Raw genomic sequence first — 22,950 nt, forward strand, 5'->3', positions numbered from 1 at the left:
AACCCTCCCCCTGAGAGGCAGATATCTACCCATATACGTACCTTCAGCCCGGTCACGAATGTTCGGTGCTGTAGGACCTTTGTAGAAAGAGGTTCCCATCATGTTCCTATTGCATGTATACACCACCCAGCCCATTGACTCCCATGGCTGAAGCCATACTCCTCCGGGGGCTGGGGGCCACCATGAATACCGACCGGCCAAAGGAATGAATGGGTAGGGCTGCACAGTCATGAGCTCTGCACGTTAAGTACGTTAGGACCTAAAAGATCCTTCAAAATGGAACCATGCTTTATAGGGTTTTTTTGTCTTCCTTTGGACCATCTGAGGGTATAGGAGTCTATATTTGGAGATTTTCCATTTATTTATTTTGGTTGGTTGAACTTGTTGGTTGTTATTTAAGTTTGGTTGGTTATTGGTTGAACTGGATGGACTTGTGTCTTTTTTAATTGTGTAACTCTGAAGTGTGGCAGAAGTTACGGATGTAGGTAGTTGAGGAGGGTGGAACGTTTGAAGGACAACTTGTCTTTCAAATGTTCTTCCAACCCCCTTGAGAGGCAGATATCTACCCATATACATACCTTCAGCCCGGTCACGACTGTTCGGTGCTGTACGACCTTTGTAGAAAGAGGTTCCCATCATGTTCCTATTGCATGTGTACACCACCCAGCCCATTGACTCTCATGGCTGAAGCCATACTCCTCTGGGTGGCTGGGGGCCACCATGACTACAGACCGGCCAAAGGAATGAATGGGTAGGGGTGCACAGTCCAGAGATCTGCAACAAAGTCCTTCAAAATGGAACCATGCTTTATAGGGTTTTTTTCTGTCTTCCTTTGGACCATCTGAGGGTATAGGAGTCTATATATGGAGATTTTCCATTTATTTATTTTGGTTGGTTGAACTTGTTGGTTGTTATTTAAGTTTGCTTGGTTGAACTGGATGGACTTGTGTCTGTTTAACTCTGAAGTGGGGCAGAAGTTACTGATGTAGGTAGTTGCTTGACAATCAGGGAGGAGGGCAGAACATTTGAAGGACAACCTGTCTTTCAAATGTTCTTCCAACCCCCTCGAGAGGCAGATATCTACCCATATATGTACCTCCAGCCCAATCACGACTGTTCGGTGCTGTAGGACCTTTGTAGATAGAGGTTCCCATCATGTTCCTATTGCATGTGTACACCACCCAGCCCATTGACTCCCATGGCTGAAGCCATACTCCTTTGGGTGGCTGGGGGCCACCATGCATACAGACCAGCCATAGGAATGAATGGGTTACATAGTTACATAGTTAGTCTGGCTGAAAAAAGACAAAAGTCCATCCAGTTCAACCAGCAGACCAGCCATAGGAATGAATGGGTAGGGCTGCACAGTCAAGAGCTCTGCAACAAAGTCCTTCAAAATAGAACCATGCTTTATAGGGTTTATTTTGCCTTCCTTTGGACCATCTGAGGGTGTAGGAGTCTATATATGGAGATTTTCCATTTATTTATTTCTGTTGGTTGAACTGGATGGACTTGTGTCTTTTTAACTGTGTAACTCTGAAGTGGGGCAGAAGTTACGGATGTAGGTAGTTGCTTGACAATCAGGGAGGAGGGTGGAGTGTTTGAAGGACAACTTGTTTTTCAAATGTTCTTCCAACCCCCCCCCTCGAGAGTCAGCTATCTACCCATATACTTACCTTCAGCCCAGTCATGACTGTTCGGTGCTGTACGACCTTTGTAGAAAGAGGTTCCCATCATGTTCCTATTGCATTTGTACACCACCCATCCCATTGACTCCCTTGGCTGAAGCCATACTCCTCTGGGTGGCTGGGAGCCACCATGAATACAGACCGGCCATAGGAATAAATAGGTAGGGCTGCACAGTCAAGAGCTCTGCAACAAAGTCCTTCAAAATGGAACCATGCTTTATAGCTTTTTTTTTGTCTTCCTTTGGACCATCTGAGGGTATAGGAGTCTATATATGGAGATTCTCCATTTATTTATTTCTGTTGGTTAAACTGGATGGACTTGTGTCTTTTTAACTCTAACTCTGAAGTGGGGCAGAAGTTACGGATGTAGGTAGTTGCTTGACAATCAGGGAGGAGGGTGGAACGTTTGAAGGACAACTTGTTTTTCAAATGTTCTTCCAACCCCCCTGAGAGGCAGATATCTACCCATATACTTACCTTCAGCCTGGTCATGACTGTTCGGTGCTGTAGGACCATTGTAGAAAGAGGTCCCCATCATGTTCCTATTGCATGTGTACACCACCCAGCCCATTGACTCCCATGGCTAAAGCCATACTCCTCTGGGTGGCTGGGGGCCACCATGAATACAGACCGGCCATAGGAATGAATGGGTTACATAGTTACATAGTTAGTCTGGCTGAAAAAAGACAAAAGTCCATCCAGTTCAACTATCAGACTGGCCATAGGAATGAATGAGTAAGGCTGCACAGTCAAGAGCTTTGCAACAAAGTCCTTCAAAATGGAACCATGCTTTATAGGGGTTTTTTTGTCTTCCTTTGGATCATCTGAGGGTCTATATATGGAGATTTTCCATTTATTTATTTTTGTTGGTTGAACTGGATGGACTTGTGTCTTTTTAACTGTGTAACTCTGAAGTGGGGCAGAAGTTACGGACGTAGGTAGTTACTTGACAATCAGGGAGGAGGGCGGAACGTTTGAAGGACAACTTGTCTTTTAAATGTTCTCCGAACATGCCTGGGTTACAGACTTCAACCCCCAAATATTGACCTTCAGCCCCGGTCATGACTGTTCAGTGCTGCACAACCTTTGTAGAAATAGGTCCCTACCACGTTTGGCTCCTGTTGCACAGAGCTCAGCCTGTTGATTCCCATGGCCCAAGCCATACTCTAGATGGCCATGGGCCTCCATGAATACAGACCGGCCATAGCAAGGAATAGTCAGGGCAAGACAGTGAAGAATTCTATAATATGATTCTTCAAAAATGGATGTATAGGGTTTTTTGCCTTCTTCTGGATCAACTGAGGGTAACTGTGTAACTCTGAAGTAGGGCAGAAATTATGCCTGTAGGTAGGTGTTTGCCACTTGGGGGAGGACCGAATATTTAAATGACAACATCTGACAACAAATGACAATATCTTTTAAATGTTCTAACTACCCCACTGAGTGAAAGACACCTAACCAAATACTGACTTTCATCCCCGGTCATGACCGTTCTGTGCTGCACATCCTTTGTAGAAAGAGGTCCCCACCATGTCCGGCCGCATGTGTACACCACTCAGGTAGGTGTTTGCCACTTAGGAGAGTTGGGAGAACATTTAAAAGACAAGTTGTCCATTAAAAGTTCCCCTGAGTGACAAACACCTACCTGAGTGGTGTACACATGCTGATGCACGTGGTGGGGACCTCTTTCTATGAAGGTTGTGCAGCAGTGAACAGTCATGACCGGGGGGCTGAAGGTCATTATTTGGGTAGGTGTTTGCCACTCAGGAGAGTTGGGGAACATTTAAAAGACAAGTTGTCCTTTAAAAGTACCCCTGAGTGACAAACACCTACCTGAGTGGTGTACACATTCTGCCGGATGTGGTGGGGACCTCTTTCTGTGAAGGTTGTGCAGCACTGAGCAGTCATGACCGGGGGGCTGAAGGTCATTATTTGGGTAGGTGTTTGCCATTCAGGAGAGTTGGGAGAACATTTAAAAGACAAGTTGTCCATTAAAAGTTCCCTTGAGTTAAAGACACCTACCCAAATAATGACCTTCAGCCCCCTGGTCATGACTGTCCAGTGCTGCACAACCTTCATAGAATGAGGTCCCAACCACGTCTGGCTCCTATTGCATGAGCACACCAATCAGCCCATTGATTCCCATGGCTGAAGCCTTAGTCCTCTAGATTACCAGTGGCCGCCATGAAGACAAACAAGCCATGGGAATGAATGGACAGGGCACAACCTTCATAGAAAGAGGTCCCCACCACGTCTGGCTCCTATTGCACGAGCACACCACTCAGCCCATTGATTCCCATGGCTGAAGTCTTAGTCCTCTAGATCACCAGTGGCCGCCGTGAATACAAACAAGCCATAGGAATGAATGGACAGGGCCGCAAAGCAAAGAACTTTGCAACAGAGTTCTTCAAAGCTGGACCATGCTTTATAGGGCGGGTTTTTTTTTTTTGGGATCAGTTGAGGTTATAGAATTCTGTATATGGAGTTTTTCAATTTATTTACTCTACTTATTTTTTTTTCTATTGGTTGAACTAGATGGGCTTGTGCCTTATTTTTTTACTTGACCAACTATGCAACCCTGAGGTGGGGCAAGTAGGTTCCTTAGCTCGTCCTTACTAGCAATCTCTAACCAGAGGCAGATCTGGATGGAGGCTCAAGAACCGATTGGTGATTTCTGATGACTTCATTTTTGGTCTCCACCAAACTGGTGAGTCATCGGTGTGGGTTTTGGGTTACTCGTGAGCAATAATTCTGTTAATATTGTAATTTAGTTGCCCGATGCCTTACGACTGACATATACCACTGTTGGCTGATTGTCAACGTTGGCTCACGTAAAGCTAAACTATATTGGAGGCTTCAGGATTCACATTTTTTGGACAAGTGCAAGCTTGGACGGATTGCTGATTGTTATCCTATCTGGTTGGCATGCTCTCCCTCTTTCTCTCTCTCTACTACAGTGGGGTGGGTTGAAGCCAACTAGATAGCACACAAATGAAGACATGAAGCAGAGACTTTTAGGGGAGCGGAGAATGGGAAGGAGAGGGTGATTTTTTAAAAAAATGTAAGCAAAAATATAGATAACTTACCGTAAGCGGAGTCTCCATCGCTATCAAGGCTCCCGGACGCAGTGACAAGATCTACAAGTGAACAAGAAAGAGAAAATAGTCATTGGCTCTATATGATATTTAGATTTTTATATCCATGCTCAGATATTTTCAGAATTTAAAACTGCTTGTAGGGTTGCCAAAAAAATTTGGATTGAGTTATATAGGTGGGTTCATGGTTGACTTTCATGGGCCATGAATATTTGTATTTATTTAATGATTTTCTTTTGTCTCTCATGAATTTGTGTGAATTTTTGCATTTATTTTATAATTTTCTTTCGTCTTTCCTGAATTTTTGTATTTATTTTACAGCCCCCAATTTTTCTATATGATATTTAGATTGTTATATCCCTGCTCAGATATTTTCCAAATTTAAAACTGCTTGTAGGCTTGCCAAAAAAATTTGGATTGAGTTATAGGTGGGTTCGTGGTTGACTTTCATCGGCCATGAATATTTGTATTTATATTATGATTTTCTTTCGTCTCTCGTGATTTTTTGTATTTATTTTATAATTTTCTTTCGTCTTTCCTGAATTTTTGTATTTATTTTACAGCCCCCAATTTTTTCTATATGATATTTAGATTGTTATATCCCTGCTCAGATATTTTCCAAATTTAAAACTGCTTGTAGGCTTGCCAAAAAAATTTGGATTGAGTTATAGGTGGGTTCGTGGTTGACTTTCATCGGCCATGAATATTTGTATTTATATTATGATTTTCTTTCGTCTCTCATGAATTTTTGTATTTATTTTACAGCCCCCAATTTTTTTGTTTTTCGTTTTGAATTTTGCGGGGTTAGGTGCCCACTCAAGTTTGTATTGCTTGAAAATAGAATATACTCAAACAAAAGGCTTACACAGACACGGCCTGGGGCGGACTGACCATTTGGAAACTCGGGCACTGCCCGAGGGCCCGGGGTCAGTAGGGGGCCCCATGAGATGCCCCTGGTATCTTTTTCATAGGCTTTTTTGAGTTTGGGCAAGGACACAGGGGCTCCATGATCCCCTATTGCCCGGGGGCCCCATGAGTTGTCAGTCCGCCCCTGGACACGGCCACATACAGATCTTTAAGATTTACCTTGTATTCATTTTAATTTTGATCATTTAATTGAATTTGAATTTTTATCTAAATTGATATCACCTAAAAGGCACATGTAAAACACAATAAAAACCATATATATATATATATATATATATATATATATATATATATATGACAATCCACAACCCCCCACCCCACCTATCTCCTAAACATGTCTACACAATCTGAGACAAAGCCCACACAATATTAGGACAGATCACCCTGTACCCACAACAGGCACAGGGTGACTTACACATAAGAGGGATATGGGGAGCCGAGACAGGGGAGCTGGGTTCCATGGACCCCCCACCCAAAGTAACTTCTGTCGCAAGCTGTGAATAAAATTCTAAGTGGCGGTTCCCTGAGGCCTTCAGACGTTTTCAAGGGTTCCACCAGTTCAGAAAGGATGGTCCAACTCAAGAACATATCTTCTTATCAATATGCCCCCAGCATACTTACATAGACAAATTCATGTCTTTGCAATAACATGAAAAATCCAACATCTTCTCATAAGTGTTACTTTCCACAAAGCAATATATGTTGATATAGGCAGGAGAGCGCTGCCTGCAATCAACATGAAACAAGCAGGATAGTCCTCACAGATATACGTAGCTCTCCACCAAACAGATTGCATAAGCATAGAAGCACTCTCCGTGATCTGGATAAGATCAACAATACCATCTCGCCATGTAATGTCTTCCATATCTACAGTTGCATCGGGTATTCACACACTATGGCTCTATATAACTCATTTTATATTGATTGCAGACACAATCCGCTTGCTGGAGAGCCATATCTGGGAGGCGGACATTATTATTCCATATTGATTGAAGACAATGCTTTCTTGCCTATATTAACATATATTGCTTTGTGGAAAGTAGCACTTATGAGGATATGTTGGATTCCTCATGTTATTGGAAAGTCATATATTTGTCTATATAAGTATGCTTGTGGCATATTCATAGAGATGAATATTCTTGGGTTGGACTTATGAAGATATATATTCATAAACTGGACTCTTAAGCAAACATTAATCATTTTGTTGAGGAATAATACACATAATGAAGTCGGATCCATTGGACTCCTCTGACTTGATGTAAAAGATTTATGGATACCCCAAAAGAGTGGTCTTTGTACACAGGATTGATAGTAGGCCTGTACAGATGTTTTTATATACATGGTAATTGTGTTTTGGTATTTGACTTTCGTCCCTTAACCAACATTCATTCTGAAAATGAATAAAAGATAGATTTGAAATATTTGTATGTGGTGGTGGTGGTGGTGGTGGTGGTGTAAGCTTTTTTGAGTGCATTGGGTTTTCAAGTTCATATGTGAGGGTATCAGTCTCCACCATTAAAATGTTTAATTGGTAGGTGATCTCTGGATGGTATCAATTATCCAGATTATTTTTTTTTTTCTGCCTGGTTAGAGAATCATTTTCCTATTTTTTCCAAAGACAGTCATCACCAGGATTGAAGGTGAGGTAAAACCCCAAATTTTGAATTGTCACCAGAATGGGGAAATCCTCCAACCACACCCATCCTAGTGAAGTCGGATCCATGGACTCCTCTGACTTGATGTAAAAGATTTATGGATACCCCAAAAGAGTGGTCATTGTACACATGATTGATAGTAGGCCTGTACAGATGTTTTTATATACATGGTATTTGTGTTTTGGTATTTGACTTTCATCCCTTAGCCAAGATTCATTCTGAAAATGAATAAAAGATAGATTTGAAATATTTGTATGTGGTGTTGGTGGTGGTCTAAGCTTTTTTGAGTGCATTGGGTTTTCAAGTTCATATGTGAGGGTATCAGTCTCCACCATTAAAATGTTTAATTGGTAGGTGATCTCTGGATGGTATCAATGATCCAGATTGGGGAAATCCTCCAACCAGACCCATCCCACCAATCCTAGTGAAGTTGGATCCATTGGACTCCTCTGACTTGATGTAAAAGATTTATGGATACCCTAAAAGAGTGGTCTTTGTACACAGGATTGATAGTAGGCCTGAACAGATGTTTTTATATACATTGTAATTGTGGTTTGTTATTTGACTTTCATCCCTTAGCCAAGATTCATTCTAAAAATGAATAAAAGATAGATTTTAAATATTTGTATGTGGTGGTGGTGGTCTAAGCTTTTTTAAGTGCATTGGATTTTCAAGTTCGTATGTGAGGGTATCAGTCTCACTCTCCACCATTAAAAACTCTGGATGGTATCAATGATCCAGATTAATTTTTTTGTTTCTGTCTGGTTAGAGAATCATTTTCCTATTTCTTCTGAAGACAGTCATCACCAGGATTGAAGGTGAAGTAAAACCCATAATTTTCAGTTGTCACCAGAATGGGGAAATCCTCCAACCAGACCCATCCTATCATCCTAGTGAAGTCGGATCCATTGGACTCCTCTGACTTGATGTAAAAGATTTATGGATACCCCAAAAGAGTGGTCATTGTACACATGATTGATAGTAGGCCTGTACAGATGTTGTTATATACATGGTAATTGTGTTTTGGTATTTGACTTTCGTCCCTTAGCCAAGATTCATTATTTGATAGATTTGAAATATTTGTATGTGGTGGTAGTGTAGGCTTTTTTGAGTGCATTGGGTTTTCAAGTTCATATGTGAGGGTATCAGTCTCCACCACTAAAATGTTTAATTGGTAGGTGATCTCTGGATGGTATCAATGATCCAGATTGGGGAAATCCTCCAACCAGACCCATCCCACCCATCCTAGTGAAGTCGGATCCATGGACTCCTCTGACTTGATGTAAAAGATTTATGGATACCCCAAAAGAGTGGTCATTGTACACATGATTGATAGTAGGCCTGTACAGATGTTGTTATATACATGGTAATTGTGTTTTGGTATTTGACTTTCGTCTCTTAGCCAAGATTCATTCTGAAAATTAATAAAAGATAGATTTGAAATATTTGTATGTGGTGGTGGTGTAGGCTTTTTTGAGTGCATTGAGTTTTCAAGTTCATATGTGAGTGTATCAGTCTCCACCATTAAAATGTTTAATTGGTAGGTGATCTCTGGATGGTATCAATGATCCAGATTAATTTTTTTGTTTCTGCCTGGTTAGAGAATCATTTTCCTATTTTTTCCGAAGACAGTCATCACCAGGATTGAAGGTGAAGTAAAACCCCAAATTTTGAATTGTTACCAGAATGGGGAAATCCTCCAACCAGACCCATCCTAGTGAAGTCGGATCTATGGACTCCTCGGACTTGATGTAACTACATGGTAATTGTGTTTTGGTATTTGACTTTTGTCCCTTAACCAAGATTCATTATGAAAATGAATAAAAGATAGATATTAAATATTTGTATGTGGTGGTGGTGGTGGTGGTGGTGTAAGCTTTATTGAGTGCATTGGATTTTCAAGTTCATATGTGAGGGTATCAGTCTCCACCATTAAAATGTTTAATTGGTAGGTGATCTCTGGATGGTATCAATGATCCAAATTGGGGAAATCCTCCAACCAGACCCATCCCACCCATCCTAGTGAAGTTGGATCCATTGGACTCCTCGGACTTGATGTAAAAGATTTATGGATACCCCAAAAGAGTGGTCATTGTACACAGGATTGATAGTAGGCCTGTACAGATGTTTTTATATACATGGTAATTGTGTTTTGGTATTTGACTTTCATCCCTTAGCCAAGATTCATTCTGAAAATGAATAAAAGATAGATTTTAAATATTTGTATGTGGTGGTGGTGGTAGTGTAAGCTTTTTTGAGTGCATTGGGTTTTCAAGTTCATATGTGAGGGTATCAGTCTCCACCATTAAAATGTTTAATTGGTAGGTGATCTCTGGATGGTATCAATGATCCTGATTAATTTTTTTGTTTCTGCCTGGTTAGAGAATCATTTTCCTATTTTTTCCGAAGACAGTCATCACCAGGATTGAAGGTGAAGTAAAACCCAAAATTTTGAAATGTCACCAGAATGGTGAAATCCTCCAACCAGAGCCATCCCACCCATCCTAGTGAAGTCGGATCCATGGACTCCTCTGACTTGATGTAAAAGATTTATGGATACCCCAAAAGAGTGGTCTTTGTACACATGATTGATAGTAGGCCTGTGCAGATGTTTTTATATACATGGTAATTGTGTTTTGGTATTTGACTTTCTTCCTTTAGCCAATATTCATGATGAAAATGAATAAAAGATAGATTTGAAATATTTGTATGTGGTGGTGGTGGTGGTGTTGTAAGCTTTTATGAGTGCATTGGATTTTCAAGTTCATATGTGAGGGTATCAGTCTCCACCATTAAAATCTTTAATTGGTAGGTGATCTCTGGATGGTATCAATGATACAGATTAATTTATTTGCTTCTGTCTGGTTAGAGAATAATTTTCCTATTTTTTCTGAAGACAGTCATCACTAGCATTGAAGGTGAAGTAAAACCCAAAATTTTGAAATGTCACCAGAATGGGGAAATCCTCCAACCAGACCCATCCCACCCATCCTAGTGACAACTGTTTAGAAGGGGATTTATATCCCTTTATCTGTATCTACAGGGTAAAGTAAACCTTAACCAAAATAAAACCATAGCCATTTTAAACATTCCCTACTCTATTAAATGTAGATCTAGACCCTTGTCATTGGTAAATGTTTTGGATGCCAAAGGTTCTCCTGCACCAAGGTGGAGGATAAAACATGTCTTTCTAGACAAATCCCTTAAATGGCACACCCATAGCCGTAACCAATATAAAACCAGAGCAGTTTTAAACATTCCCTACTCTATTAAATGTAGATCTAGACCCTTGTCATTGGTAAATGTTTTGGTTCTCCTGCTCAAAGTTGGAGGATAAAACATGTCTTTCTAGAAAAAGAGAGAAAGATTTCGGTTTGGTCAGTTATAATAATTAAACACTGAAAATTTGCTGGATCCATACATAAGAAAATGCAACACCCTACCACAACAACACAGAGAATAAAACTTCAATTTCTAGTAAACCTGACAACGGTTTGCTATTAATTGTTGTCTTTTGGCAAAATATCTCGTATTTTTAAAAAAAAAAAAAAAGTTGGCCATGGATGTCAAATTAAATGTTTTCTCTCCATCTCCATACTGTTGGCTAGAAAGAATCATAAGTTCTTGGCCTGATCTACCAAGGCCAAGTGTCCTTTGGGTGTTGGAATTGACTGAATGGGTGGGATTTTTTCAGATGATGTACAGCCCCCAAGGAAAGTTTACTCTGAGGATGGACTTCTACTTTCACCCCTCTCTGCCAGTATTGGAAAAAGGATGCATGCTTTCTCGAGCCAAGTGTGCCTGCTCATCAAAAGATCCTTTAGACAAGAAATATTTCAGATCACAACCAACTACCATCTTAGAACCATGGAAAAGCAATGAGACCCCAAAATGGAACCAATGTGTGGTCAGCAAAGATGATTCTGCTGACCAAATATTGGCTCCATTTTGGGGCCTCGTGCTTTTTACCATTGTTCATCGGATCTGATCGCAACCTAGTGCAGTACAAGAATTTCCATTAAATCCAGATGAGCGAGTGCATCCGCCCACGACCTGCCTGGAGAAAGTCATATTCTCCACATGTGCTAAAATAGGTTGCTTGACTCTGGGATGGATATCAGGCAATATTATGAATGTGAGCATAGGCTTACTACACTTTTTGCCATGCTTTTCACATCTGAATACTACTCTTAGAAGGACCTCTCTCATTGGTTTTTATCGCTCTTTTTCTCCTTGTCTCTGCTCATCTGGAGCACCACTGGCTCATCTTGGGCCCATGGACACCTTTAGATCTCTTGACAAGTGTCACGCAGAATGAATAATACATAATTCATAATTTTTTCATGTTTCTCGGGTTAAGTACTTAAAGTATAGTAATAGAACTTGTAACGTTCAGTCTATGAGACAACATAGAAGAGAAATGAAAAAACACAGGAGCTTTTCCTTGAAATAATATTTATCCATCCCTTGACTATGAGGCCTCTGCAGAGGATCATGTAGGACTAAAGTCAGGGGTCTGTCCAAGCAGAGACCTTGACTGGTCATCTCCACCTAAAGATCAGTCTTCCACAATGTATCAATGGTGGCCACGTAACTAGTGTCTTGACGCTGATCATTTGACAAGACCAGTGTTCCAGGACAAGGTTTCATCTTCATAATATCACCCAGACTGATAGTTACAAGAAAGGCATATAGATTTTTCACTATAGGTATGCTTTCAAATTTATGTTTGTTTTTTTTTACCAATGTAGGTGGCAGAAAACGGATGTAGCTGAAGTAGAATTGTTGTCTTAGGTAAGATTAAAAACAAAAAATAAAAAAAAACTCACCAAAAGAAATGTCCGTAACGAAAGGAAGGAAAAGAAAATAACGAAGGGCAGACATGACTAGGTTAAGAGGTGGTTAGTAAAGACAGGAAAGGGTTAAAAGGAAAAGGTGGGAGTTAGGATATGGGCAAGTTACCTGATTGGTAACAGGGGGGTGTAGGGTGGGGTCTTCAACACCTTTGGGCGTGGATGGGGAGGGTCGTCAGCAGGAGCGGACTGACCATTTGGAAACTCGGGCACTGCCCGAGGGCCCGGGGTCAGTAGGGGACCGCATGAGATGCCCCTGGTACCTTTTTCATAGGCTTTTTTAAATTTGGGCAAGGACACAGGGGCCCCATGATCCTCTATTGCCCGGGGGCCCCATGAGTTGTCAGTCCGCCCCTGGTCGTCAGTTCAGTGCAGGAGGAGACAGCGGAGAGCGAGCTTCCCTCCCACCCTCCTTTGGGGTTGTGTGGTTGTTTTGTCACTCCCCGGGGCTTTTTGTTCAGATTCCGGGGGCGGTTGTTGGTCTTTGGAGGCGGCACTTATTTTGAAGCTAAAGATAATGGTTTGGGACCCATCGGCGGTATGGTGTGCCCGGGTGCATTCCAGTTAACTGAGGTTTAACTGGAAGGGGGTAGTTCTGCACTGCGGATGGTATGTTTTGTCTCCGAGCCGGTGCATTGCGGATGGAGGCCTAGTTATAATATAGGTACCACAGGAGGATATCGGTTTTGGTTTGGTGCCTTCGAAGACCAACAACTTCTCCTATATGTGTTAATAAAAGGCCCTGTTGGCCATTTAACTCCAATCGGTGTTACGGTTTTTCTTTAATGATATGATATACCCTTTAGGGTAAGTGAGAGTGTGAGATGGTGGTGTAGGGGGTCTTGACTGGCCTATCTCTTGTGCACTAGTCAAGAAAATATTACAATTTAGAGGTTAAAATATCATGCTAGAAATGATGTCATGGAATATTCAGACATTTTCATGACAAATAAAGGAGCTCTGAATGTGGGACTGCACATTTCATAGAGTCTCCCCAGTTGATAAGGCCTGTACGGTCATATAGACAGACAGGAGACTGTAAAGAACAATCCTCCACTGTATGGAACTCATGACCAAACTCCACAAGACCATTCAGTTTACGCAATCTAATCACACTCCTAGCTCAGACTACAAGCTGTCTTTTATGGTTGTTAGAATTTAAGATTTTGTCTCTGCTGATAAAATCCCCGTGTTGTTATGTTTTACCATCCTTGTTTCTTTTAAAGAACAAAGAAGAGAGCGGTTTGGCTTATGACTTCATCTCAACTAACATGACCTGTGTTATACTTTCTAAAAGTTTCATCTACCCACATGGGGTGATACTTCTTGTGCAAAGCACACAGGTCCACTTGGCCTGAGGCTTCAACTGATTTTAGCCATAGATTCGACAATAAAACCCTTTAAATTCCAGAGGTTTTACTACTGTTCTTGGTCATGTCCAATGAGAAAAGCTTCTCATAGACCGATCCATGTTGATGATAGAGCAGTTTTCAGCCCTCTGGGCAAGTGATTTTTTTGCCTTCAATTAAGGAAGCTCTTTAGTGATCTTTGCTAAAGGGAACCCACAGATGGAAGGAGTAATGTGTGCCTAGTGGAGTACTTTCAGCCTGAGGAAGCGCTTGGGATCATTCCTTAGAGGGAGGTTGAATAAAGCCAGACCCATGAGTCATTTTGTAATGTTGCAATGCCTCACAGTAAATGTAGTTCCACAACAGCTAGAGAGCCTACCCCTGGCCTAGACAGTCCACCAAAGTACAGTTACTATTAAGTTCTCTTTGTAGGCCCTAGGCCTGAATAGGAGATCTACACATATTCTGGCAAAGGCCTCTATACCACAGTGGTCCAGATGGAGCCACTCCCTTTCGCCCCTTATTCAGAAGCTTTGCCTAGAAGGTCCACCAAAGCACAGTTACTTGTAAGTTCTCGTTGTAGGCCCTAGGCCTGAATTAGGAGATCTAGACATTTTATAGCAATGGCATCTATACCACAGTGGTCCAGATGGAGCCACTCCCTTTGGCCCCTTATTCAGAAGCTTTGCCTAGACGGTCCATCAAAGCACAGTTACTTGTAAGTACTCGTTGTAGGCCCTAGGCCTGAATTAGGAGATCTAGACATTTTATAGCAATGGCATCTATACCACAGTGGTCCAGATGGAGCCACTCCCTTTCGCCCCTTATTCAGAAGCTTTGCCTAGAAGGTCCACCAAAGCACAGTTACTTGTAAGTTCTCGTTGTAGGCCCTAGGCCCGAATTAGGAGATCTAGACATTTTATAGCAATGGCATCTATACCACAGTGGTCCAGATGGAGCCACTCCCTTTGGCCCCTTATTCAGAAGCTTTGCCTAGACGGTCCATCAAAGCACCAAAGCACAGTTACTTGCAAGTTCTCTATGTAGGGCCTAGGCCTGAATTAGGAGATCTACACATTTTCTGGCAAAGGCATCTATACCACAGTTGTCCAGATGGAGCCACTCCCTTTGGCCCCTTATTCAGAAGCTTTGCCTAGACAGTCCACCAAAGCACCAAAGAACAGTTACTTGTAAGTTCTCTTTGTAGGCCCTAGGCCCGAATTAGGAGATCTACACATTTTCTAGCAAAGGCCTCTATACCACAGTGGTCCAGATGGAACCACTCACTTTGGACTTTAATGCCACGGTGTGGCACTCCAGTTCTTCTCCAATTCTCCAAAGATAGACAACCCAACAAAGTTTCTAACCATTACCCAAAGTTGGGTTTAGATACAATTTACCGCAGACTGTATGCTTAGTGCCAATAGACTTTAGCTCCTATTCAAAAGATGGAGGAAAATAAAAAGCCTTAGAAAGCCAGCCTATCCATCACTGATCCTTGTTGGTGATGTTAAAAATTAATGCAGCTTTATTGACCGATATAAATTTTACGAAACCAGCCGGCAGGATACAAAAGCCGCGAGCGTCCATTTGTCTTGTAAACGTCACAGCCCATAATGTTGCCACTTCTTCCAGCTAAGAGTTGGTTGTACGGATTGTGTTTTATTAATACGTTGTCCCATAATCTTCCCCTTCAATGAAATATGAGAATGGAAGAGGACTTGAGAGCCGGGGAACGGCGCAAGCCAACAGACATAAAACTCTTCAAAAACATCTTCATGTTATGAATCAAAGTGCTTACACGGGCTTCCCGCTGGGTGCAAATGAATCGCTTTTTTACATGCGTTTTATGATGAAAAGGGCGGAATCCTTCAAGGGTTCCTTCTTTGTATCAAAGTTGTCGGGTCATGTGGGGATTTGGAAGACAATGACAAGCCCTCTTCACTGAAATTACTATTTTTTTTTTTAACATTTCAAGCAAATCTCTCACAAACTCAAACAGGAAGCAGAATTTTCTAGGCTAAGTATATCGGATGAGATATACAGGCCTGCTCCTCTGGAGCTTCCTGATTGGTCCTTCAGAGGGACTCAAAGGAAGCCTTGGGAGATAGAGGGTCAACCCAGAAAAATTGCAATTGGCTCATAACTTTGGCCATCTATACAGTATGTCTAGGTCTACTTTAGCACACTGATGAGTCAGCTCTATTCACTGTGCTCTCTCCTCCTGTCAGTATGTCCCCTGTGAGCACATGCATACAGAAGCCATGTGAGATAGAAGGGGCAGATCCAGAATTTGACAGAAAAAGCTGCAATCTGTATATAACTTCAGCCACCTATGTTTGGATCCAGGGGCAGACTGACAACTCATGGGGCCCCCGGGCAATAGGGGATCATGGGGCCCCTGTGTCCTTGCCCAAACTCAAAAAAGCCTATGAAAAAGGTACCAGGGGCATCTCATGGGGCCCCCTACTGACCCTGGGCCCTCAGGCAGTGCCTGAGTTTCTAAATGGTCAGTCCGCCCCTGTTTGGATCTACTGTAGCACACTAGTGAGTCAACTCTACTCACTCTGCTCTTTCCTCCTGTCAGTATGTCCCCTGTGAGCACATGCACACAGAAGCCATGTGAGATAGAAGGGGCAGATCCAGAATTTGACAGAAAAAGCTACAATCTGTTTATAACTTCAGCCACCTATGTTTGGATCTACTGTAGCACACTCGTGAGTCCAGGGGTGGACTGACAACTCATGGGGCCCCCAGGCAATAGGAAATCATGGGGCCCCTGTGTCCTCGCCCACACTCAAAAAAGCCTATGAAAGGTACCAGGGGCTTCTCATGGGGTGCCCTACTGACCCTGGGCCCTCGGGCAGTGCCCTAGGGCCTGAATGGTCAGTCTGCCCCTGGGTGAGTCAACTCTACGCACTCTGCTCTCTCCTCCTGTCGGAATGTCCCCTGTGAGCACATGCACACAAAAGCCGTGCGAGATAGGAGGGACAGATCCAGAATTTTACAGAAAAAGCTGCAATCTGTATATAACTTCAGACACCTATGTTTGGATCTACTGTAGCACACTGGTGAGTCCAGGGGCGGACTGACAACTCATGGGGCCCCCAGGCAATAGGGGATCATGGGGCCCCTGTGTTCTCGCCCACACTCAAATCACACCCAAAAAAGCCTATGAAAGGTACCTGGGCTTCTCATGGGGCCCCCTACTGACCCCGGGCCCTCAGGCAGTGCCCTAGGGCCTGAATGGTCAGTCCGCCCCTGGGTGAGTCAACTCTACTCACTCTGCTCTCTCCTCCTGTCGGAATGTCCCCTGTGAGCACATGCAGACAGAAGCCGCGTGAGATAGGAGGGACAGATCCAGAATTTGACAGAGTAAGCTGCAATCTGCATAACTTCCGCCACCTACCTGTATGTCTGGATCTACTGTAGCACACTAATCAGTCAACTCTACTCACTCTGCTCTCTCCTCCTGTCAGTATGTTCCCTGTGAGTACACATGTACAATGCACAGCCTGACTTGCTGTGCAGTTCCTCCCTTACCTTGAATAACCTTTGCAAACCCCTTCAATCTTGCATTATATCTGAACTCCAGGCAAAAACACATCATGGGCCTGCTTAACCTGCCAAAGGAATTGTATTTCAGTCCATCCAGTCCTGAGATTTACACAGCTCTGCCGCTCAGCACAGCCCAGTCTGCCAAGACAGGAGACCTGATTGTTCTCTGCCTCCCCCAGCTTGTGAAAGGAGCAGCAGCAGATTGAAAAAGCCCATCTCTCTGCTCTCTCCTCCTATCAGCAAGCTCCTTGCTAGCACAGGGGTAATGCAGCGCTGTTGATTGGCTCCCCAATGCTTCTCCTTCTTCCAGTCTGAGTTCTGCATTACAAGGCATTGCACAAGGCTGATGCTGAGTCAAAATCAGGTCCTTGCACTGCAACTAAATGAGTTTTTAAAAATATATATATTTAAGAATCTTCTCGCTTACCTTGACAGTTGCCCCGATGTTTTGTTTGATCGACTTCCTGCTCAAATCCGGGCCTGGAAATCATAACAAATTTACAAATTATTGGCGATTTATTTCACCTTCCATAGACAGCTGACCTGGCTGATCCTTAATATTGTTCCCAAGAAAAAGGAACTCCGGACAAAACTTTCTGTTTTATTGGTTTTGGATCAGGTTTCTGCCCTTTGGGGAGATTTCCTCTCACTTCCTGTGTAGTCACCGGGACAGGAAATCAGGCAGAATCGACGCAGATAGATCATCTAATTTTCCTCCACTCAACTGGAAACTCGGGGGGGGGGATGGTGTTCTGCTTCAAATAAATACCTCCATTGTATAATCCCATATGGAAGAAAAATGTTTTAGAAATATATTTTAAAAATATACTTTTGCCAAATATATTGACAATTTTGGCCGTATTCAATATATTTCATATATATATATATATATACTCTGCATGTTGAAATGCTTTTTTTATTACAAGATATATGAAAAATATTTTTAAAAATACATTTCAAATATACTGTATGTCTTTAAAAATACAAATCTACATTTTTGGAATGCATTTACAAATATGTTAAAGAAAAATCTGAAGAATATATTTAAAAAATATATATTTTTAAAAATATATATTTTTTAAATATATTCTTCTGATTTTTTAACATATAAAAAAGTCATTTTAACCTATATTTTTATATATAGTTGTAAATACATTCCAAAAATGTAGATTTGTATTTTTAAAGACATACAGTATATCTGAAAATGTATTTTTAAAAATATTTTTCATATATTTTGTAATAAAAACAACACATTTCAACATGCAGTGTATGTATATGTATATATATATATATTCTATCTCTCCCTATAAATATATATATACACATATATATACATACATGTATATATCTATATCTATCTATCTATGTATATATATCTCAATATATGTATCTCTCTCTCTCTAATATAAATATTATATATATATATATATATATATATGTATCTATATATATATATATATGTATCTATATATATGTATCATCTATATATCTCAATAAATTAAAAAAAAAAAAATAAATTATATATATATATATATATATATATATATATATCTCAATATATATTTTTCATATATTTTGTAATAAAAACACATTTCAACATGCAGTCTATATATATATATATATATATATATATATAGATATATATAGATATATATACACACTACATGTTGAAATGTGTTTTTATTACAAAAAATATGAACAATATTTTTTAAAATTCATTTCAAATATACTGTATGTCTTTAAAAATACAAATCTACATTTTTGGAATGCATTTACATATATATGTAAAAATATAGGTTAAAATGACTTTTTTTATATGTTAAAAAAATCTGAAGAATATATTTTAAAAAAATATATTTTTAAAAAACATGTAAATGCATTCCAAAAATGTAGATTTGTATTTTTAAAGACATACAGTATATTTGAAATGAATTTTAAAAAATATTGTTCATATTTTTTGTAATAAAAACACATTTCAACATGTAGTGTGTATATATATCTATATATATCTATATATATATATATATATATATATAGACTGCATGTTGAAATGTGTTTTTATTACAAAATATATGAAAAATATATATTGAGATATATATATATATATATATATATATATATATATATATATAATTTTTTTTTTTTTTTAATTTATTGAGATATATAGATGATACATATATATAGATACATATATATATATATAGATACATATATATATATATATATATATATATAATATTTATATTAGAGAGAGAGAGATACATATATTGAGATATATATACATAGATAGATAGATATAGATATATACATGTATGTATATATATGTATATATATATATTTATAGGGAGAGAGAGATAGAATATATATATATACATACACTGCATGTTGAAATGTGTTGTTTTTATTACAAAATATATGAAAAATATTTTTAAAAATACATTTTCAGATATACTGTATGTCTTTAAAAATACAAATCTACATTTTTGGAATGCATTTACATATATATGTAAAAATATAGGTTAAAATGACTTTTTTTATATGTTAAAAAAATCTGAAGAATATATTTTAAAAAAATATATTTTTAAAAAACATGTAAATGCATTCCAAAAATGTAGATTTGTATTTTTAAAGACATACAGTATATTTGAAATGAATTTTTAAAATAATTTTTCATATATTTTGTAATAAAAACATACAGTATATATATATATATTTATTGAAATATATTTTGAAATATATTGAGTACGGCCAAAATTGTAGCATTTCAAACATATGTCAATATATTTGGGAAGAATATTTTTAAAATATATTTCAAATATATTTTTCTTCCATGTGGGATCTGGGGACAACAATTTGACTCCCAAAAATAGAGATTCATTATATTTGAGCCATTATTCATATTTCAGCATTTTTTTGGTACTCGTTGTATAATTAGATCTTATGGGAAAGCAGCTCCGTTCATTAAACGGCGAATCGGCGATTAGATAAATGAGACTGGGGAGACAGACGCACCTCTGGTATTATCTGGCATGTGATGTATTTATTATAGCGGTGTTATTACCTGGGGTCACCCCGGAAGTTGGCGCAGGTCCCCGATTTCAACCACACGCAGTACGGGTCTCTGGAGGTCAGGCAGCTCCTGTGCAATGAAACAGAGACAGAGAAAGTTGTCTATTGGAGACTCATAAATCACACTCTGAGATCTGTGTATGCCATATTGACAGGGAGATCAACATACACACGCTGCAAACACACAATCCCGGCATCATATAGATTACAATGTAGCATAAACATCATTTCCAGCCTACCAGTCAGGACCTGAATCAATCGCCAACGGTACTGTTGGTCGGGCTGTAATTCCAATGTCCACCAGCAGGTGGAAAGTGATTCCAGGGATCTGCTGGCTACTAGGAGACACCTGTTGGTGGACACTGGAATTACAGCCCTTCGCCCAGGGAACCACAGATGACCCTAGTACTGCCAGGCAGAATTGCTAACCGTTTAGCCACTGTGCTGCCTGCATTTTCTCTGAAATAATACTGCCATGAAGTTTCTTGTTCAGACACTTCCTGTTATGGGGTGACAACGCAGTGCAACAACTGGCAACAGGAACAGAGCGTTGTCACCCCATAACAGGAAGTGCCTAAACAAAAACCTTCATGGTAAGATTATTTTAATATGTCACTCGGGCTTCCGATGACTACAAGTGGCCTTTTTTTTAACACATATTACACAGGCATGGTCCACTGTTGTCACCATCAGGAAGCCATGCAGACATCATCGCTGGAGTGCATGGCGACTGGAAACGGCTACAAAGAGATTGCAGGATCAGCAGCACTGAGAAGCAACAAAGGATAAAAAGAGGTGAAAACGAAGATTTTACTTAAAGAAATGTTAAGCATTTATGGTACATAGAGCTAAATGTCATTCAGTCAGGGTTTATTTTACAGAAACACAAAGGGATATATCTATTTATACATCTATTATATATTTATACATCTATTATATATTTATTATATATATTATTATATATTATAAAATAAAATTTAAATATAAATGTATATAAATAAATAATAAAAATAAATAAAATAATAATAATAATAACAATAATAATAATAAAAAAATGAAAAGAAATATATATATATATATATATATATATAAACATACATACACACACATACACTGTAAATATATAAATTTGCAACAAAGGATAAAAAGAGGTGAAAAACAAAGATTTAATTAAAAAATGTTAAGATATAGATATAGATATTTATATATTCTAACATTTATATATATATATATATATATATATATATATATATATATATATATAAAAAAAATAAAAAATATATATATATATATATGTATGTATATATAAATATATTTGTAACAAATTTGCAAAATGAGGTGAAAAACGAGGATTTTACTTAAAAAATGTTAAGCTATAGATATTTATATATTCTAATATTTTTATATATATATATATTTTTATATATATATATATATATATATATATATATATATATATATATATATATATATATAAAAATATATATATATATATAAATATATATATAAATATATTTGTAATAAATTTGCAACAAAGGATAAAAAGAGGTAAAAACTAAGTTTTACTTAAAAAAATGTTTAAAAAAATGTTAAGCATGTATGGCACATAGAGGTAAATGTCATGCAGTCAGGGTTTATGTTACAGAAACACAAAGGGATATATCTCTTTTTATATATATATATATATATATATATATATATATATATATATATATTTATACACATACACACTGTATGTATATATATATATATATATATATATATATATATATATATAAACTTTATATATATATATATATAGAAATATATTTGAAAACAATTTGCATAGCTATTCGCACAGTGAAAGTACATTCGCTATGTGCAAATGGCGCAAAAAAAAAAAAGTTGGTTATTAGGCGATTTGCTGCGCTTGATTTAAAATGCAAAATACCACATTTGATCACTAGATGCCCTTAAGTATCGCAGGAATTACCTATGATCCTTAGCGCCATCTAGTAGCCAGACGCAGCATTTTCAGTTTTGAATCGATGACAACCATTCGATCAGTACTAGAAATAGCCTAACAACATTTTTTCCCCCCATTCGCACAGAACGAATGTACATGCATTTCCATTAACAACAAGAGGTTAAATGGCACTAATGGGGCCAGCAACATAAGTCCCTAAAAGTCCAACTTGAATGAATAGTCCTTCAATAACTTCCAAGGGCTCACTTAGGGCAGCCAGAGTAGCAAGCTGCCTCTGTAATGGTACAAAAAGGCAGAGAGGGGGCGCCAACTAAGTGTAGCATTAAGAACATCCAGCGGGTACTATTAATGCCACACTTGGTTGGCGCCCCCTCTCTCTTCCTTTCATTTGCTATGTGATTTTTATATATATATACCTCAAGGAGCCAGCCCCACCCCCAAAAAAAAAACGATAGGAGAACGTTTTCTTTTATCTTCCAAAAAAAACAGTGAATTGCTTATCGCCGATTTGAAAATTTCCTGGAATTTTCTTCTGTTTCTTGTATTTGTCTCAATCTGGAATCTTGGAAAAGGAGAATAGAAGGCTTTCAGTTCCCCTCCCCCCACTCATACCCCCTTAAGATCAGCCGTTCATATCGCAAGTCATTTACTTCCATTTCTGCACACAGCTGCCCCGTAGGCATTCACTTGGCAGCGTACCAGCGAGCTGCAGCCTTCGCCAGCATGCCACTGGCACAAGCAAGAAAAAAAACGCTTGCTCCCCCTCTCGCGCTTTGTCTCCGGCACCCCC

The 22,950-nt window shown here is 39.1% G+C and overlaps 1 protein-coding gene across 3 annotated transcripts in view; it reads right to left on the minus strand.

The window, feature by feature from the left end:
• LOC149441740 (semaphorin-6D-like) overlaps positions 1 to 22,950 on the minus strand; it is a 339,406-nt gene that overhangs the window by 23,653 nt on the left and 292,803 nt on the right. For all 3 annotated transcript variants that reach the window (XM_089656952.1, XM_089656950.1, XM_089656951.1), the window contains 3 exons: positions 20,187 to 20,264; positions 17,553 to 17,605; positions 4,775 to 4,825 (listed from right to left, as the gene is read on the minus strand). In XM_089656952.1, coding sequence (XP_089513078.1) covers positions 4,775 to 4,825; positions 17,553 to 17,605; positions 20,187 to 20,264 — 182 coding nt within the window. The remainder of the gene's footprint in view (positions 1 to 4,774; positions 4,826 to 17,552; positions 17,606 to 20,186; positions 20,265 to 22,950) is intronic.

Source organism: Staurois parvus, unplaced genomic scaffold (genome assembly GCF_062004578.1).
Source record: "Staurois parvus isolate SC_StPar_1 unplaced genomic scaffold, SC_StPar_1.0 ptg000951l, whole genome shotgun sequence".
Taxonomy (NCBI): Eukaryota; Metazoa; Chordata; class Amphibia; order Anura; family Ranidae; genus Staurois; species Staurois parvus.